The following is an 18,824-nucleotide window of genomic DNA, read 5'->3' as shown; positions in this document are numbered from 1 at the left end:
GCCTTACGAACCCTTGGACTCAAGTTCTCTGAAGCATCTTTCCCAGAAGGCGGCTTTTCTTATTGCTATAACATCAGGAAAAAGATTGAGCGAGATCCAAGCATTGTCAATAAGACAACCATACCTCACAATACAGGACGACCGTGTCACCTTGAGGCTAGATCCGACGTTTCTACCAAAAGTAGTAACTGACTTCCATAGGAACCAGGAGATCATCCTTCCCTCCTTCTGTGAAAACCCTAAGAATTCTGGAGAATAACGTTTCCATACCCTGGACATTAAACGAACAGTGCTAAAATACCTAGAGGTCACTAGAGACCTGAGGAAAGTGGACAACTTACTAGTGCTCTTTTGTGGTAAAAATAAGGGGAAGGCAGCTTCCAGATCTACCATTGCCCGATGGGTAAAACAGGCTATTACAGACTGCTACAGGATCGAAGGCATCAGTTGTCCAGAGGTCATTCGGGCTCACTCTACGAGAGCCATGTCGGCCTCTTTTGCTGAAAGAGCAGGAGCTTCCCTAGATCAAATATGACGGGCTGCAACCTGGTCTAGTGTAAATACCTTCACTAAACATTACAGACTTGACTTATCCAGGTCCTCTGACCTGGCTTTTGGTCGCAAGGTCCTACAAGCCATTGCCCCACCATAAGACGTATATAATTTGTTATGTCTCTCTGGGCCGTCATGGTGGTGAAGTGGAAAGCCGGAATTAGACTTACCGGTAATTCATTTTCCACGAATCCACCATGACGGCATTATATCCCACCCGAAAATACATTTTACTCCAAAATTTGGTATGACTTAATACCAAAAAAAAAAAAAACACTTTGTGGTTTCACTTGTTAACTGGTGATTGTGGCACTATAATCTGGAACTCACTGGTGAATGGTGGTGGGAGGGGTCCTTTAAACCTATCTCTGTTCCTGCCCCTACAGAGGTCAGGGGTCAATCTCTTTCTCTGGGCCGTCATGGTGGATTCGTGGAAAATGAATTACCGGTAAGTCTAATTCCGGCTTTACGGCCAATGGTTCGGCCCTTCGCCCCATTTTCACCAAGACCTAGACTCTGACCTTCCAGGGCGGAACTTCAAGCCCTGGCGGTCCAGATCTCTCACGCAGGGAAATATATTTGCGAGGCGGCCCTCGACGGTGGTTCCATGGTCGCGCGGTCCTCCGCTTTTGCCGTCTCCAATTGCCGGGAACTTTGGCTTAAGGCCTGGCAGGCGGATTCTTCATCGAAACGGTCTCTTCTGTCCCTTCCCTTTGCGAGTTCTCGTCTCTTTGGGCCTAAGCTGGACGAAATCATCTCGGAAGCCACGGGCGGCAAAAGCACCCACCTTCCGCAGCCTAAGCCCTAGCGCACTTCTCGTCCTCGCCCCTCTGTGGCCCGATCTCACTCCTTTTGCCGGTTCACTGGCAGGCCCCGAGGCAGACCGCCCAGGACCAGCGGTGGAAGCCTTCCTTCAAGCCCCAACCCACCTGGCGTCCTCTAGTTCAACCACAGCGGTCTTCCTCTGGTAAGCAATCCCAAGCATGAAGGTGTGCCCCCACCTGTCTGGGTGGGGGGTCGACTCCTTCATTTTCAGGTTTGGCGGGCCCACATCACGGACGCCTGGGCACTCGAGGTGGTCACCTCGGGCTACAAACTGGAGTTCAAACCCCCCAAGGATCCTGCTCGGGCGACGGCCTTCTGTTAGGCTGTTCACTCCCTCCTGGAAAGGGGAGTGATCTCCCCGGTTCCCTCGGAGGAGCGGTTCTCAGGTTTCTACTCTGACCTGTTCATTGTGCCAAAGAAGGAGGGCTCGGTCCGGCTGGTGTTAGACCTCAAGATGGTGAATCGGTACCTTCGGGTACGCAGTTTCCGGATGGAGTCCCCCTGCTCCGTCATAGCTTCCTTGGTGCAAGGTGAATGGCTGGCTTCCGTGGATATACAGGACGCTTACCTACACGTTCCCATCACGGTATCTACGTTTCACGATCAACTCGAGTCATTTCCAGTTCGTCACCCTCCCATTTGGTTTGGCGACAGCTCCGCGGGTGTTTGCCAAGGTGCTCGCCCCGCTCATGGGCCTTCTGCGCTCCAGGGGCATTGCCTTACTCCCATACCTGGACGACATCCTGATCAAGGCGCCGTCTGCCCGGCAGTGGGAGGAGAGTCTTTGTATCGCGTTGGATTCTCTCGCCCGTTTCAGATGGATAGTCAACAGGAAGAAGTTTTCCCTGATTCCGACCACCTGTATTCGATTCCTCAGGATGACTCTGGACTCCGAAGTGGCCCTGGTACGCCTTCCTCCGGACAAGATAAGGGATATTCGCAGCTCGGTTCTCCGCTTGCTTCAGCATCGCTCGGTCTCGATTCGAGCTTGCATGAAGGTGTTGGGTTTGATGGTGGCCTCCTTCAAGGTGGTGCCATTCGCCCAGATCCACACCAGGCCCTTTCAGTGAGCCATCCTGTCCTCCTGGGACAAGTCCCGGGAGTCGTTGGACCGAAGGTTTTGCCTCTCTCCACAGGTTGGGTCGGCCATCCGTTGGTGGCTCTCTCCATCGCACCTGGAGACGGGGAGATCCTTTCTCCCGGTCAGGTGGACGGTCATTACGACCGACTCCAGTCTACAAGGTTGGGGAGGGGTCCTGGACACTCGGACAATGCAGGGAGTCTGGTCTCCGTCGGAGTCCAGACTGTCTATCAATGTCCTAGAGCTTCGGGCGATCTACCTCTCCCTCCGCCATTGGACTCCCATTTTGCTCGGATTTCCGGTCCGGGTGCAGTCGGACAATGCCACAGCTGTGGCATATATCAACCATCAGGGGAGGAGCTCGGTCGTCATGTCGGAAGCTGCAAAGATCCTCAGGTGGGCGGAAGCCCACGTTCCGGCGCTCTCAGTGGCTCACATTCCGGGAGTTGCCAACTGGACAGCAGACTTCCTCAGCCGGATGACGATGGGTCCAGGGGAGTGTTCTCTCCATCCGGAGGTGTTCGACCTCTGTCGCCGGTAGGGGCATCGGGACGTGGATCTGATGGCCTCCAACCTCAATCGCAAGCTTCCGGTCTTCTTTGCCCGTGCAAGGGATCCCGCAGCGTGCGGGGTAGACTATCTGGTGGCGCAATGGGACGGCTTCACATTCTTCTATCCCTTTCCGCCGTTGTCCCTCCTGCCCCGGATCCTCCGCAGGATCAAGTGGGAGGGCATTTCGGCCCTCTTGATAGCTCTGGATTGACCGCGCAGAGCGTGGTACTCTGATCTAGTCCTCCTTCTAGGGGACGTTCCATACCCGCTACCGCTCAGACCCGACCTTCTGTCTCGAGGGCCTGTCTTCCACCAGAGTTCACTGGCGGGAATGGGTCCGGTCAAGGCTTTTCTTCAAGGCATTGCGCACTCTGTTCCTCCTTACCGCTCCCCTTGCATCCGTGGGATCTCAACCTGGTCTTGGGAGTTCTTCAGAATTCACCCTTCGAACCCCTGAGAGTGGTTTCCCTTCGCTTGTTGTCATGGAAGGTAGCCTTCTTGGTGGCCATCACGTCTATTAGGCCTCTTTCAGACGGGCGTTGCGGGAAAATGTGCGGGTGCGTTACGGGAACACTGTAATGCGTTTTGCACTTGCGTGAGAAAAATCGCGCATGTTTGGTACCCAAACCCGAACTTCTTCACAGAAGTTCAGGCTTGGGATCGGTGTTCTGTAGATTGCTATTATTTTCCCTTATAACATGGTTATAAGGGAAAATAATAGCATTCTGAATACAGAATGCATAGTAAAATAGCGCTGGAGGGGTTAAAAAAAAATAAAAATTTTTTTAACTCTCCTTAATCCACTTGCTGGCGCTGCCGGCATCTCGTCTGTCTCCTTCTTTGCTGAACAGGACCTGTAGTGAGCATTCATTCCAGGACCTGTGGTGACGTCACTCTGGTCATCACATGATCCATCACATGACCCATCACCATGGTAAAAGATCATGTGATGGATCATGTGATGACCGGAATGACGTCACCACAGGTCCTGGAATGAATGCTCACCACAGGTCCTTTTCAGCAAAGAAGGAGACAGACGAGATGCCGGCAGCGCCAGCTAGTGGATTAAGGTGAGTTAAATTATTTATTTATTTTAACCCCTCCAGCGCTATTTTACTATGCATTCTGTATTCAGAATGCTATTATTTTCCCTTCTAATCATGTTATAAGGGAAAATAATTAATGATCGGGTCTCCATCCCGATCGTCTCCTAGCAACCGTGCGTGAAAATCGCACCGCATCCGCACTTGCTTGCGATTTTCACGCAACCCCATTCACTTCTATGGGGCATGCGTTGCGTGAAAAACGCTGAATATAGAGCATGCTGCGATTTTCACGCAACGCACAAGTGATGCGTGAAAATCACTGCTCTTGTGAACAGCCCCATAGAAATGAATGGGTCGGTATTCAGTGCGGGTGCAATGTGTTCAACTCACGCATCCGCGCGGAATACTCGCCCATGTGAAAGGGGCCTTAGGCATGTGTCCGAGCTGGTGGCTCGTCGAGCCGGGAACCTTTCTTGATTTTTTTCATCAGGATAAGGTGGTGCTTCGCCCGGTTCCTGCCTTTTTGCCCAAGGTCATTTCAGCTTTCCACATCAATGATAACATTGTATTGCCTTCCTTTTGTCCTCGGCCCTCCCACCCGAGGGAGGTGTTGTTGCACCGTTTGGATGTGGTGCGGGCTCTGCGGATTTACCTGTCGGCTGTGGCCACCTTTCGGTGTACGGACACTTTGTTCGTCATTCCGGAGGGTTCTCTGAAGGGGTTGGCAGCCTCGAAGGTGACGAACGTGTGGTGTGTCCGTTCCACTATTTTGGAATGTTACCGCGTCCGGGACCAGGATCCTTTCCCGGAGATTACGGCCGACTCTACCAGGGCGCTTAGGTCCTCCTGGGCTCACTTCCACCAAGCGTCGGCGGCTCAGTTGTGTAAAGCCGCGACTTGGTCGTCACTTCACACTTTTGCAAAGTTTTACTGGGTTCACTCTCTTGCTTCTGAAGACGCAGCTCTGGGCCGCCTAGTCTTGCAGGCCGCTGTGTGATGCCTGTCACAATGTGCTTGTGTTTTCTTCACATTGTTTGATTTCCCTCCCCAGGGACTGCTTTAGGACGTCCCATGGTTCTGTGTCCCCCAATGATATGAACGAGAAAACAAGATTTTGTGAAACTCACCTGTAAAATCTGTTTCTCGCTTGAGTCATTAGGGAACACAGCACCCACCCCGTGTTCTAAGTATGGCAGGTGGGGCGCCAGGTTCCTGGGGCCTCGTTCCGTTCTGGTCCGTTGACCGTGTGCGGTTGTTGTTTGTATTCCGTTTTTTGTTCTGCTTCTCCTACTGCTTTTGCACAAACTGAGAGCTCTCTCCTGGCCGGAGGGGGTATAGTTGGCGGAGGAGGAGCTAACAGTTTTCAGCCTAGTGTCGCCTCCTAGTGGCAGCAGCAGCTATACCCATGGTCCTGTGTCCCCCAATGAATCAAGCGAGAAACAGATTTTACAGGTGAGTTTCACAAAATCTCGTTATTTGTTAGTTCTTTTTAAAGTGGTTCTCTGGGCTACAGATATTGATGGGTCTTTAATCTCAGCGCGGTGGGGGGGTGACACCCGGCACTTCCACTGATCAGCTGCTTTGGGCTGCTGTAGCACTGAAAGCTAATGGTGTATGGACTGAAAGAAGGCTTAAGACACTGTAGTTTCTGCCGCTGGGGTACTGGAGTCAAGCTCCCATTCACTTAAATGGTAGGTGAGCTGCGGTACCCCTGGCATGGCCACTATATACAGTGTACAGAGCGGTCTGCCTACAGCTCTGTACACTGTATAGAGGCAGGCACCACAACAGCCCAAAACAGCTAATCGGTGGGGGTTCTGGGTGTCGGACCCCCACTGATCTGATTAGCTATCTGGAGCATAGAGTATCAATATCTGTAGCAAGACAACCTCTTTAATCTGTGAGATTGGTCGTGGTTTGTATATGTGCTCTCCTGATATACACACGTCCTTCCTTAAGTCTCCTCTTGGCTGCAGGTATGGGCGCCACAAGGTTTAAAAAAAATCAATAAAAAAAATTCATATAGGTTTTCACAATCTCTGTTGGGTGCTGTCAGATTCACAAAGTGTTTTTTTTGGGGTTTTTTTTCCAAAGCTGGTCAGCTCATGCAACTCACTTTTCAAAGCGGAAATATGGGAAAGGACAGATCTGTAGTAAGTTTAGATTGTGAGTTTGAGATTCGTAAACGTAACTAACAAACCAGCTATACTGTCTTTGCTTACAGTTCCTTATTACTACAGGAGTGAATCTGGATTATCTTGATGGGGTTCATACAGTGTTTGGGGAAGTAACAGAAGGAACTGATGTGTTAAAAAGGATTAATGAGACATTTGTGGATAAAGACTTTGTTCCTTTCCAAGACATCCGGTAGGTGGAGCAAATTACATTTTTCAGTATATTCCATGCCACTTTAAAGGGGTTGTCCAGGTTCAGAGCTGAACCTGGACATACCCCTATCTTCACCCCTCAGCCCCCCTGACATGAGCACTTGAGCATTTTATGCTCCGATGCTCTCCCTTACCCTGCGCTGTATCGCGCAGGGCAAGGACTTTTTGGGTTTACAATAGCGCACTGCTAGTTGGAGGCTTCCGCCTAGTAGTGATCCCGGTGTGATCGCCGGCTCTGATGGGCGGGCTTCAGCGCTGTTTTACTCTATGGAGAGCCCGGTACTTCCTCTATTGCTCATTCGACAGAGGTTAAAAATGCAGCTCTGTTCCCATCGACTCTGGTGCAGCGCTGCAGTAACCAGCCTCATCCACTACAAAATACAGAGCTGTGTAGATCCTGCTCAGACTTGCAGAGATGCAGGGTGTTGTGGCCATGTAGACCATCAATAGTAAAGGAGTGGAAACCCCTTTAAACTAAAATGGACATTTTCTATAATCATATGAGTGTTTGGTCAACCCTTGAAAAATAATCAAGAGATGGATAACTGTAAGTGTGTGGAATGACGTTACATTACACAAGGATGTAGAGAGAGATATACACACGCACCCTTTATGACTACTGATATGCTTTTTATGGTGGTCATTAAAATGAGGTATTCAACAAAAAGTGTATTCACCTTGTAATGAAAACCTATACTATACATAATGTACACATTTTACACTGTATCAATCCCTCATCATTTTAGTGCCTGTTTGCTGTCATTCAGGGGGAACCATCACTTTTTTGCATTCTTATTTTTTTTTTTTCAGGTTTTATAGTGGGTTACGCAAGGCAAGAGCATAAAAATAACAAGTAGAAAAAAGTGCAGAAACCTCTTAATTCTTATCAGAGGATAGAAATCTGCCCTGGTCATGTGATGCACATAGAGGTGCCACACTAGTTACAAATGGTAAAAAGACATTTTTCACCAATAAAAATATTGTCTGAGTTTTCCAAAAACTTTTGATATCTCATAGAGACAGATTAAAAGTTTTGATCAGTGGGGTCTGAGTGCTGAGACCCTTACCGATGTCATAGAACAAGGAGCGAGATGAACTTGCACAGCATGCTGTATCTCTTCACTGCAGGAGACGGGCTCATTAGAAAAGCGAGGAGGGAAAGCGTTCTTTTTGAGCGCTTCTCTCTCGTCGCTGGGGGTCTCAGCACTCAGACCTCCACCAATCAAAACGTTTGATATATCTCTATGACCTATCAGAAGTTTATTAAAAACTCATTGACCCCCTTAAAACACTTCTTTTGTTTTTTGCAAACAAATGTTCTCAGTGGACATGATCTTTTAGCCACTTTATTTTGCAGACATATGAAAGGTAATTGCAAAGCGCTAATTATTTCGCCCTGCCAATTAGTAAATCTTTAAATTATACGACAAGTTCTGATGTCACGATTAGAGGACTTTTAATTGTGTTTTGATAGGATAAACCATACTGTGATTCTGGATGACCCTTATGATGACCCCCCAGGCCTTCCCATTCCTGATCGTTCCCCAGAACCTACAAAAGAGCAGTTGGATGTAAGTATTGCTGCCGGGCAGTTATGCACATGTGGGTGGTTCACCCTTGTATGCTTGGTAGTTTACCTCTTTTATATTGTAACCATTACCTTATTATAATCTCAGAGTGGTCGTATAGGTGCTGATGAAGAAATCGATGACAACAAAGGAAAATCACATGAGGAAATTGAAGAACAATTTGCTGAGAAAGAAGCGAAGACCAGAGCTGTTCTTTTGGAAATGGTAAAGATACTCTATTGGAAAATAATAAATGTTCTGGAGTTATTTCATGAATGGATTTTATTCCCTAAGCACCCCATCTCTTCTCTTTTTGAGATTCTGACAGTGCTCAAGGCTATTGGTACAATTTTAGGGTACATACAACTTTTTGAGCACGTTTTAATTTATTTTTTCGGTGACCAAAATTTGGTGAATCGTGCATTTTTCAATTTTTTATATATTTTTTCCATTACAGCATCCACTGCACGGGAAAACATGTTTTTACATTTTAATAGTTTGGACATTTTCAGACTTGGCGATTATCTAAAATATTAATTTTTTTGTTTATTTTTACATCTGTAATTTGGAAAGCGCATTGATTTAGAATTGTTTATTTTTACTGTAATTTTTAGGCCCCTTAGGGGACTTGAACTTGTGATCTTCTGATCACTTGTATCATAGACTGCAAACAGCGGGCCCTTAAGATACAGTGGCCTCAGGATACAATATTTTCAACATACAGTGGGCTTTACTGGGCCATGATAAGGCTACTTTCAGACTTGCGGCAGAGTGATCCGGCAAGCAGTTCCATATTTATGTTTCCTTTGGAGTACTGTGCAGAAGAATGGCAGCACAGTTCCACCCAGGTGAATACAACAGTTCATCAGCACTGTGACCCCTCAGGTGCCTGGCTGTACAAGGAAAAGTGGTGAAGGGACCACAGGGCAGATTCACTTTCATTCTCAAGATTGATGTGGGTCCCAGAGATCAGACCCACAACGATTATAATGTGATGTCGTATCCTGAAGCATGATCCTAGTGTGAACATAGCTTTGTCCAGCAACCTGATGGGTCTTTTGTGTGGTCCAATTGGTCATGTCAGATAGGATATTTGCACATCACTTGACCCATAGGTGTCAGGTTGTGACCTGGCAGCATTTATGTACGGTATGTTTTTGGTTATCCATATAATTGAGATATCAACGAAGATAAATATGTTTTCTTTTTTAAGGTTGGCGATATACCCGATGCAGATATAAAACCTCCTGAAAATGTGCTCTTTGTATGCAAATTGAATCCTGTTACGACTGATGAAGACTTAGAGATCATCTTTTCAAGATTTGGATCCATTAAAAGGTATTCTCTTCACCTTCACCTAATTGTGTGCCTTTAGTCAAAAGAAATAGGTTACATTTATGGGTGCACAGTAATTAGTGAACAAATTGCGTGATCCCACTGAGGGCTGCGCCAGTGCGATTTGCTGGAGACTGAGGGAAGAGCGAGCATCGGATGTCACTGGGCTCGGCGCTCGCCCAGTGACGACAATGAAGCTCCTGCCCTCAGTCTCCAGCAAATCGCACTGGCGCAGCCCTCAGTGGGTACTGCGTCTGCGCGAGACTTCGCTCGGCCGTTAGGGAGGGGGAGGAGAGGGATGAGACTGTGGGCGGTTAGGGATTCTGGAGGAAGGCGTTTTGGGCACTGTAAGAGGGGCGTTACTGGGCACACAAAGGGGAACATAACGCCCCTCTGGGCACCTTCAGGGTTAATTTGCATAGTTATAAAAGTCGTTTTTCTGCAAAACTACTGGACGGATTACAATATAGAACAGCACAGCCGATTCAAGGTAAGCTGTGGAGCATGACTGGTTTAAAATCTGAATTTGTGTTATTAGAGGTGACAGAACCCCTTTAAGTTGCTTTCACACTGCAGTGTTCTGCTCATTATTTTGCATCAGTATTTGTTTGCTAAAAGCAAGAGTAGAATCTAAACAGAGGAACGGTATAATGGAAGGCTTTGCACCTTTTCCATGTCCTGGATACAAAACTGATGACCAAAATACTGCTGTGTGAAAGTGGTCTTATAGATAGGATTCATGTATTCATATTGTAACATTTCTGGGTTTTTCCCCCATTAACTAGTTGTGAAATAATACGAGACTGGAAAACTGGGGAATCACTGTGTTACGCGTTTATTGAGTTTGAAAAGGTAATACATTATATATTACAAACAGTCTGGTAGTGAAGAAATAAAACCATCCATTATGTAATCTCTGAATATTTTTCAGGAGGAAGACTGCGAGAAAGCCTATTTCAAGATGGATAATGTACTTATTGATGACAGACGCATTCACGTGGATTTCAGTCAGTCTGTTGCAAAAGTAAAATGGAAAGGAAAAGGTACTGTCCCCTGATTTGCAATGCACAGATCACTATCTTTTTATTAATGTAATGTATAAGTACAATGACTAAATTTGTACTGTGCGAGTGTATTTTGTTTGTGGAACTAGTTTTAGTATAACATTGTTCACATGATCTAGTGAGGATTTTTACTCCTTACATACATGGTCTACTTTAGGTTTTCCCATTTCATATACATTTTTGGGTAACTTAGTTAAAGGGGTTGTCTCACCTTGAACACTGGTGGCATATTGCTAAGATATGCCATCAATGTCAGATAGGCGTGGGTCCCACCTCTAGGACTCACACCCATCTCTAGAATGGAGTGCATGCACAGCCTTTCCATTCATTTTTTTTTGGGTGCACTCAGCTATTTCTCGACCATTTCCTTGGGGGACACAGGAGACCTTAGGGTATAGCTCAGCTCCCTAGGAGGCGTGACACTAAGTGAAAACTGTTAAGTCCCTCCTCCAGCAGCTATACCCTCAGCCTGAGGAGAGAGACTGCCAGTTTTTGCTTAGTGTCCAAGGAGGCAAGACACTCCCTGTTCTGCAGGGCTGCTTCTCCTTTTCATTTATTTTTAATTTTTTTAATTTTATGATCTATTTTTGGTTTTCAGTTTCAGGGACAACAGAGACGCCTGGACCTCCCTGTTTCTCCCGGGGTCGAGTTGCGCCAGTGCTGGTCACTTGCACTGCTGCCTCCCCCACAGAAGACAAGGTGGACCAGGACTAGCTCCCCTGCATCCCGCCAGCTTAAGGGTCGCCCAAACTCCAAGTCCCTCTTCCAGCGTCCTGCCACTGCGGTGCCAGTAGCTGAAGGGGCGACCCTGCTGGAATGGACCGAGGGTGAAGACAGCAGGATTGTGAGAGTGGCTGCTCTAGCCCAACCCCCCTCCCCCTTTGCCTCCCCCTCCTCTGCCTTTGGTGTCTGCAAACAACTTGGAGTCTGGGATCAGCGGGGGGCAGAGATCTGGCGGATAGGGGTTCCATCACTTTTTTTATCCACCTGGCACCAGCGCTGTGGCCAACCAAGTCAGGTGGCCGCAGTACTTTTTTCCCTGCAAAACATCCAGGACCGTGTCTGCGGTTGTACAGGACTCCCCGCATCTTCCCGTCACCTGGCGCTCCAAATGGCGGCAGTCGAGCACCCCTTCCCTTAGCTCCGCCGTGCTGCTAGTTCTCGGGTCCGGCGGCTCCTCTTCGTTCGGGCACCTCAGGGGTTAATTTTGCCGCGCGTGCGGCACTCTCCAACAACGCTCTGCTGAGGAAAGGAACCTGCCAGCCACCGCTGCTGCCTCTTTTACATCGGGGGACATCCAATCATCCAGCGCTGACATCTGCCGCTCCTGGTGTCAATCTCTCTCTCTGCTGCCTGTTCCTGCTGCTGTTGCTGCTGCTCCACGCTTTGAGGCTCTCCTGGTAGGACAGTTAACCCCTCCTAGCACCAGTGGCCCTAGCCTAGGTATAGGCCCTCTCTTTACTGGGTTATTTATACCTCCGGCATCACCAGCATGTCAGATCCCACAGGGGCCCCTAAGCCCTGGTACCATGCCTGTACCGCCTGCAGAGATCCTTTTCCACGGGGACAATCTGATCCGCATGCCAGGCCCCAATGCAGGGTCCGCCACCCACCGTGCCGCCCCCGTTCCCTCTGGACCGCCTGACTGGGCTAGAACCCTGTCCCAGGCCGTGGAAAGTCTCACCCACATAGTAGGCCGCCTTGTAGACAGACCGCCTACCCTGCAGGCTGCCACACCCCCTGTCGCACCCTCCGGGACTTCCGCTTCTGCCGCCGGGACCCGGCACTCTCAGAAGCGCTCCAGGACAGAGTGCGCATCATCCTCAGATGCGTCTCTCTCTCCGCCACGCGTGCGGACTCAGTCGGGCCTCTCCTCCCCACAGGACTCGCCCTCTGAGAGAGATCTGGCTGATTCAGATTGGGACATGGACTCCTCACTGCCGTCCAAACTAGCCTCCGCAGTGGGTCACCTCATCACTAACATTCTTGATACTTTTAAGATACACAATGAACCTCCAGCACTGAACAGGTCGGCGTGTCTTTTTTCCGCTCCAAACAGGCGTCCAAAGTTTTTCCTCTCCACGCCGATTTTTCTTCAATGGTCTCTAAAGCTTGGGCTCGCCCTGATGCCCGCTTTACCTCTCCCAAAAAGCTGGACATTTGTTACCCATTTCCAGCGGATTGTGTTGCCACGTGGGCGTCCCCGCCTAAGGTTGACCCTCCCGTGGCCCGCCTGTCTAAGAGTACGGCCATTCCTGTAGCAGGCGGCTGCTCGCTTCATTCCACCAAGGACCATCGTATGGAGTCCCTCTCCAAAGCCATCTTTGCTGCCTCGGGTTCAGCCCTCAGACCGGTCTTTGCCTCTGTCTAGGTGGGGAAAGCGGTCTCTGAATGGGGCTCCCAGCTTGAACAGGAATTTGGGTAGGACGTCCCCATTCAGGACCTCGAATCCTTAACTCAACTGATAGTTCAGCAAGGAAAATTCATCTGCGAGCTTCTCTCGATGCGGGTGGCCCTCATAGCCCGCTCGGCTGCCCTAGCCGTTTTTTGTCAGGAGGGAGCTTTGGCTGAAGGTTTGGGCGGCGGACTCCGCCTCCAAGTGTTCTCTTACTGGGCTACTATTCACGTTTATTCAGGACCCCGTTTGCATGAGATCATTTCAGAAGCCACGGGTGACAGAGCACCCCTCTTCCCCATCTTGTTGTCGGTCCTCCTGCAGGTCCTCTGGGCCTCGATTCGCAGCCGGCTCCTCCTCTGGCCTCTCTAAGATAGGTGCAAGAAGCCCTTTTTTTCGGGCACAGCCCACCTGGCGCAAGGCCGTCTGGGAGGCTCATGTCTCCGACGCCTGGGCGCTTGAAATTGTATCCTCGAGTTTACGTCTCTCCCTCCGGATCGTTTCTTTTGATCCCGTTCTCCGCAGACCCCGAGTGTGCGGCCGCCCCTTCTCCTCAGCCATTCAGAGCCTACTGGATCCTAGATCGATCCCAGACCTGAAACGGCTAAACGTGGTGGCTTCCCTGGAGAAGGGGGATTTTATGTCGTCAATCTACATTCAGGACGCCTATCTCCACGTTCCGGTCGCTCGGCGTCACCATCGTTTCCTCCGCTTCGCTGTGGGAAACGATCACTATCAGTTTGTCGCCCTTCCCTTCCGCTGCCTTACTTGGACGACGTCCTCATCAAGGCGACCTCCTTTTCTCAAACGTCCGCCAGCGTGGACCTCACTCTGGAGACCCTGGCGCGGTTCGGTTGGCTTGTCAACCTTCCCAAGTCTTCCCTGACCCCCTCCAGACGGTTGATCTTCCTGGGGATGCTGCTGGATACGGAGGCGGCGGAGGTCCGTCTTCCACCGGAAAAACGTCTGCCCTCCACCGGTCCGGTTTGCAATCTTCTTCTCCGCGTCGTCTGTCCTTCCGATCCAGCATGCGGGTGTTGGGGCAAATGGTTGCCTGCTTCGAGGCGATTCCGTTCAAACAGTTTCATTCCCGCACATTTCAAAGGGCGATCTTTTCTGCCTGGGAAAAGTCGCTGGAGAGTCTGGACCGGCCCTTTCTTCTACCTCCCCGAATTCGGGCCTCCCTCCTTTGGTGGTTACGGACCCCTCTCCAGGGGAAATCCTTTCTTCCAATGACCTGGCTGGTGGTTACCACCGATTCCAGTCTGCAGGGTTGGGGAGGGGCACTTGGTCTCGATCGGAGTCCAAGCTGCCGATCAACGTCCTGGAATTGAGATCGATCCTCTTGTCGCTCCGACACTGGACTCCCCTGCTAAAAGGCCATCCCGTCCGTGTACAATCGGACAATGCCACAGCCGTGGCGTACATAAATCACCAGGGGGGCACTCGCAGCGCCGCGGCGATGCGAGAGGTTTCCCGCATTCTCCTCTGGGCGGAAGCTCACGTTCCGGCCCTGTCGGTGATTTATATTCCAGGGGTGGAGAACTGGAAGGCGGATTTCCTCAGCCGGACCACCATTGACCCGGGCGAGTGGTCGCTTCACCCGGACATGTTCAAGTCCATTTGCCTTTGTTGGGGGCGTCCGGATGTGGACCTCATGGCCTCCAGGTTCAACTGCAAGCTTCCCACCTTCCTGTCCAGGGCAAGGGACCCGAGGGCATATGGCGCCGACGCCCTCGTTCTTCCGTGGCAAGAATTTTCCCTTCTGTGTCTGTTACCGCCCATCCCCCTACTGCCTCAGGTTCTCCGGAAGATCGCGGCAGAAGGCATTCCCACGATCCTGGACGCTCCGTATTAGCCTCGCCGGTCTTGGTACGCAGATCTGATGCTGTTCCTGGGAGACACGCCGTGGCCGCTGCCTCTCGGAGAAGATCTCCTCTCTCAAGGACCGATCTTCCACCAGCATTTAAGGTCGCTACATTTGACGGCATGGCTGTTGAGACCACCGTTTTGACGAGACAGGGTTTTTCTGCAGATGTGGTTCGCACCATGATCCGAGCCCGGAAGCCAGCCTCGTCCAGGATCTATTATCGGACTTGGAGGTCTTACCTGGGATTCTGTGAGAATTTGGGCGTACCCCCTCTCCGCTTCTCTCTCCCGACGGTCCTGTCCTTCCTCCAGTCCGGCCTGGACCTGGGGCTAGGCCTCAGTTCCTTGAAGGGTCAGGTATCAGCACTGTCCATCCTCTTCCAGCGTCCCCTGGCCCCTCTCGGGCCTGTCAAGACCTTCATCCAAGGAGTGGCTCACTCGGTTCCTCCGTACCGTTCCCCGATTCCACCCTGGGACCTGAATATTGTGCTCTCGGCGCTCCAGCTTCCCCCTTCAAGCCATTACGGAAGATCTCCCTACGACTTCCTTCCTTTCTTGTTCTGAGCCTTTTCTGTTTTTCACCAAGATAAGGCTGTTCTTAGTCCCATCCCCTTCCTTCCTTCCGAAGGTGGTCTCCGCCTTTCATCTCAATGAGGATATCGTCCTCCCATCTCTGTGCCCCTCCCCTTCCCACCCCCGGGAACGGGAACTGCACCGCTTGGACATGGTTAGGGCCTTGAAGATTTACTTGGAGATCACGGCTCCTTTCGGCGCTTCATCAAATTGTCTATTGCTGTGGCTTACTGCGCCAAGGGCAGGGTTCCGCCTTTCGGTGTCACCGCTCATTCCACCAGAGCGGTCGGTGCCTCTTGGGCCCAGAGACATCGAGCTTCGGCTGAACAATTGTGCAAGGCGGCCAATTGGTCTTCCTTGCACACTTTTACCAAGTTCTACAGGGTGGACACTCGTGCATCGGCGGATGCTGCTTTGGGCCGCCTGGTCTTGCAGGCGGCGATTTCTTGATACCTGCGGTTGCTTCGCCTTGGGCTGTGGTCCCTCCCCTCTTGGACTGCTCTCGGACGTCCCAAGGTCTCCTGTGTCCCCCAAGGAAATGGGCGAGTAATCAAGATTTTTGTATAACTTGCCAGTAAAATCTTTCTCGCTCTTCCTTGGGGGACACAGCACCCACCCATCGGTTTTTGTTCTACAGGTTACGGTTTGGTTGCCCCTGTCGGGTAGTTGACTTGTTGGTTCCACTTTGTTGGTCATTGCCTTTTCTCACTACTTGGACACGCAACTGGTAGTATCTCTCTCCAGGCTGAGGGTATAGCTGCTGGAGGAGGGGCTTAACAGTTTTTCACCTAGTGTCACGCCTCCTAGGGAGCTGAGCTATACCCAAGGTGTCCCCCAAGGAAGAGCGAGAAAGAGATTTTACTGGTAAGTTATACAAAAATCGCGTTTTTCAGCACTCCCATAGAAATGAATGGAGGGCAGCTGTGCCAGAGGTGGGACAAGCACCCATCTGGCCTTGGTGGCATATCTTATCAATAGGCCACCAATGTTTGAAGTGAGGCAACCCCCTTTGATAGAGGGGAATTTTCATTTCAGAATCCTTATTTTTTGGCCGATTACGAACAGCATCTCTATTGAGGACCTGTCCTGCATTACACAAGTAATCCATTGTTTTAAATCGATACTGTGTAATGCTAAATTTTCCCGTGGTGGTGCTGCAGAAAAACTGAACACTTACTGACAGGTTTCCCCACAATAATGGCTTAAGACTCCTGCACACAACCACGTGCTGGCCAGGCCTGTTCTGCGGTCCGCAATGCACGGGCACCAACCGTAGGGCCGCTGCATGCGGATCGCAGATCGCAGACCCATTCACTTGAATAGGGTTCATGGTCCACATCGCAAAAAAGTAATGCATGCACTACTTTTTTGTGATGCGGAGGTACAGACAGAAAATTGAGTGCCTCCGTTCCGCACCACACCGCATCTCCCAGATTGCGGACCCATTCAAGTCTCGCGAGACTTTGCGTAATAACTTCATAAATTAATTTGTACTGTAAAAAAAAAAAAAATCCGGAATGGAACTGAACCCGAGTTCGGGATATGGTTTTTTACAGTACAAATTAAGAGAAGCGATAACTTCAGCTCATCGGAGCCAATACATTCTAATACTGCTCCTGCTCCGTACAGTATTGGAACGAAGTTTAATGCAAATTGACTTCGGATGAAACATGATTCGCTAATCCCTATTCACACGTCACTGATTTTAATCAGTGATTGTGAACCAAACCCAGCAGTGTAAGCTACATAGGTATATGGGAAAGATCTGTACCTGTTCTGTATTTAGCACCACACCTGGTTTTGGCTCACAATCACTGATGGAAGTCACTGACCAAACACGGATGTGTGAATAAGGCCTAACACTGGATGTTCCAGCATTCAAGCTTGCTTTTTTTGGATTCAACAATGGATCTGGAAATATCTTTTCTACCACAATGAAGATTGTTTGCATAGTAGAATTATAGAGATATAGTGACATTGGGGCACATTTATTAAGACCAGCGTTTTAGACGTCGGTCTTAATAAAGCCCCATAGCTGGCGGTGGTTCTGCCGAAGTTATGAAGAGGCGCGAGCATGATTTAGACGTATTTCAGAATAGTAAAAGAAGACTGAAACAAGACATATGTCCATCTAGTTCAGCCTGTTATCCTGCAAATCCTGATCCAGAGAAGGCAACCCCTCCACCCATGAGGTAGGTAGAAGCCAATTTTCCTCATTTTAGGTGAAAGAAATTCCTTCCTGGAGAATAACTCTCTGGATCAATGGCCTTTCCAGAATTCTAATAACGAAACGTGTAATACTATTACACTCCAGAAATAAATCCAGCCCCCTCTTGTACTCTTTCAATGACTTCACCACCTCCTCTGGCTGGGCATTCTGTAGTATCACTGCTCTAACAGTAAAGAACCCCCTTCTGTCCTTTAGAACAGGGATGCGCAACCAGCGGCCCTCCAGCTGTTGTAAAACTACGACTCCCACCATGCCCTTCTGTAGGCTGATGGCTGTAGACTGTCCTGGAATAATGGGAGTTGTAGTTTTGTAACAGCTGGAGGGCCGTAGGTTGAGCATGCCTGCTTTAGACATGTCCTCTTGTCATGGTCACAGTATATTTCCTGTAAATATATTTTTCTTTGTCATTAGGCAATATTTGTTGAAAATTGCATGAATTGCCTCTGGGAGATGATTACAGTAGCAATTAGTAGGTATAACCAGGATTAGTACTGGTGGAGTCTCTCTGTAAGTGGGACCGATATGGAGTGTTTTGTAAACGCAATAAAATTATGGCTTGATGTACCCGTAGACTATAATTAGGCAAACCATAGATAATTCCTTCAAATCTTAATTTAAAAAAAGAAAGATTTCACAAAACAAAACGGACCAAAACGTATTGAAACATATGCTCAGATGCCCCTGTCAATAGCGACCGTGGCATCTCTGGGGTTAGAGAGACAGAGAAGGCCCCCTTTGTTCTCCAATCAATGCCCCTGCTATGAAAGTGCCAGGCTCTCAGTTACCATGACAGCTAGGGCCTTGTGAAGCCAATCAGAGCATGGCAGCCAATCAGAGCCTGGTGCTTTCACAGCAGGAGCACCAAGGCATGGCTTCACAGGCAGCCTGTCAGAATCCCCTTTCTTAATTTATGTAAAAAATAAGCATAATGAGTATTGCTCTGATATTCAAAGTATTTAAATATTCAAAGTATTCAAATATCAAAATATTTTTCCTGCGTGGTGAACGCCATAACTAGAAAAAATGAATCTTTTTTACCTTTTTTTGGTCTCCTTGTCCCCCCCCCCCCCATTTTTTTTTTTTAAAAGTGATGAAGTCATACATACCCCATGATGGTACCAATACTATAGTTCGCCCTGCAAAAAACAAGTCTCAGACACCTAATATAAACTATTTAAATTTGGAATTATACTCATATGGACCCACAGAATGAGGATGTCATGTCATTATTTTTATTTTATTTTTTTAACACCTAGTGAATGTAAATTCCCCACAAGTCTATTTTGGCCCTTCTCTGCATATATTTGTATGTATAGATAGATTAGATTGGGATATGTGTCTGATCAG

At 49.2% G+C, this 18,824-nt stretch overlaps 1 protein-coding gene across 1 annotated transcript in view; it reads left to right on the top strand.

Annotated features, from left to right (window-relative positions):
• PPIL4 (peptidylprolyl isomerase like 4) overlaps positions 1 to 18,824 on the top strand; it is a 47,575-nt gene that overhangs the window by 14,413 nt on the left and 14,338 nt on the right. The window contains exons 5-10 of the mRNA XM_040429269.1: positions 6,281 to 6,423; positions 7,918 to 8,014; positions 8,120 to 8,236; positions 9,225 to 9,349; positions 10,132 to 10,198; positions 10,278 to 10,389. Coding sequence (XP_040285203.1) covers positions 6,281 to 6,423; positions 7,918 to 8,014; positions 8,120 to 8,236; positions 9,225 to 9,349; positions 10,132 to 10,198; positions 10,278 to 10,389 — 661 coding nt within the window. The remainder of the gene's footprint in view (positions 1 to 6,280; positions 6,424 to 7,917; positions 8,015 to 8,119; positions 8,237 to 9,224; positions 9,350 to 10,131; positions 10,199 to 10,277; positions 10,390 to 18,824) is intronic.

This window comes from Bufo bufo, chromosome 4, assembly GCF_905171765.1.
Source record: "Bufo bufo chromosome 4, aBufBuf1.1, whole genome shotgun sequence".
NCBI classification, from domain to species: domain Eukaryota; kingdom Metazoa; phylum Chordata; class Amphibia; order Anura; family Bufonidae; genus Bufo; species Bufo bufo.
The sequence above is the reverse complement of the archived record's forward strand: the minus strand, read 5'-3'. Positions and strand labels throughout refer to the sequence as shown.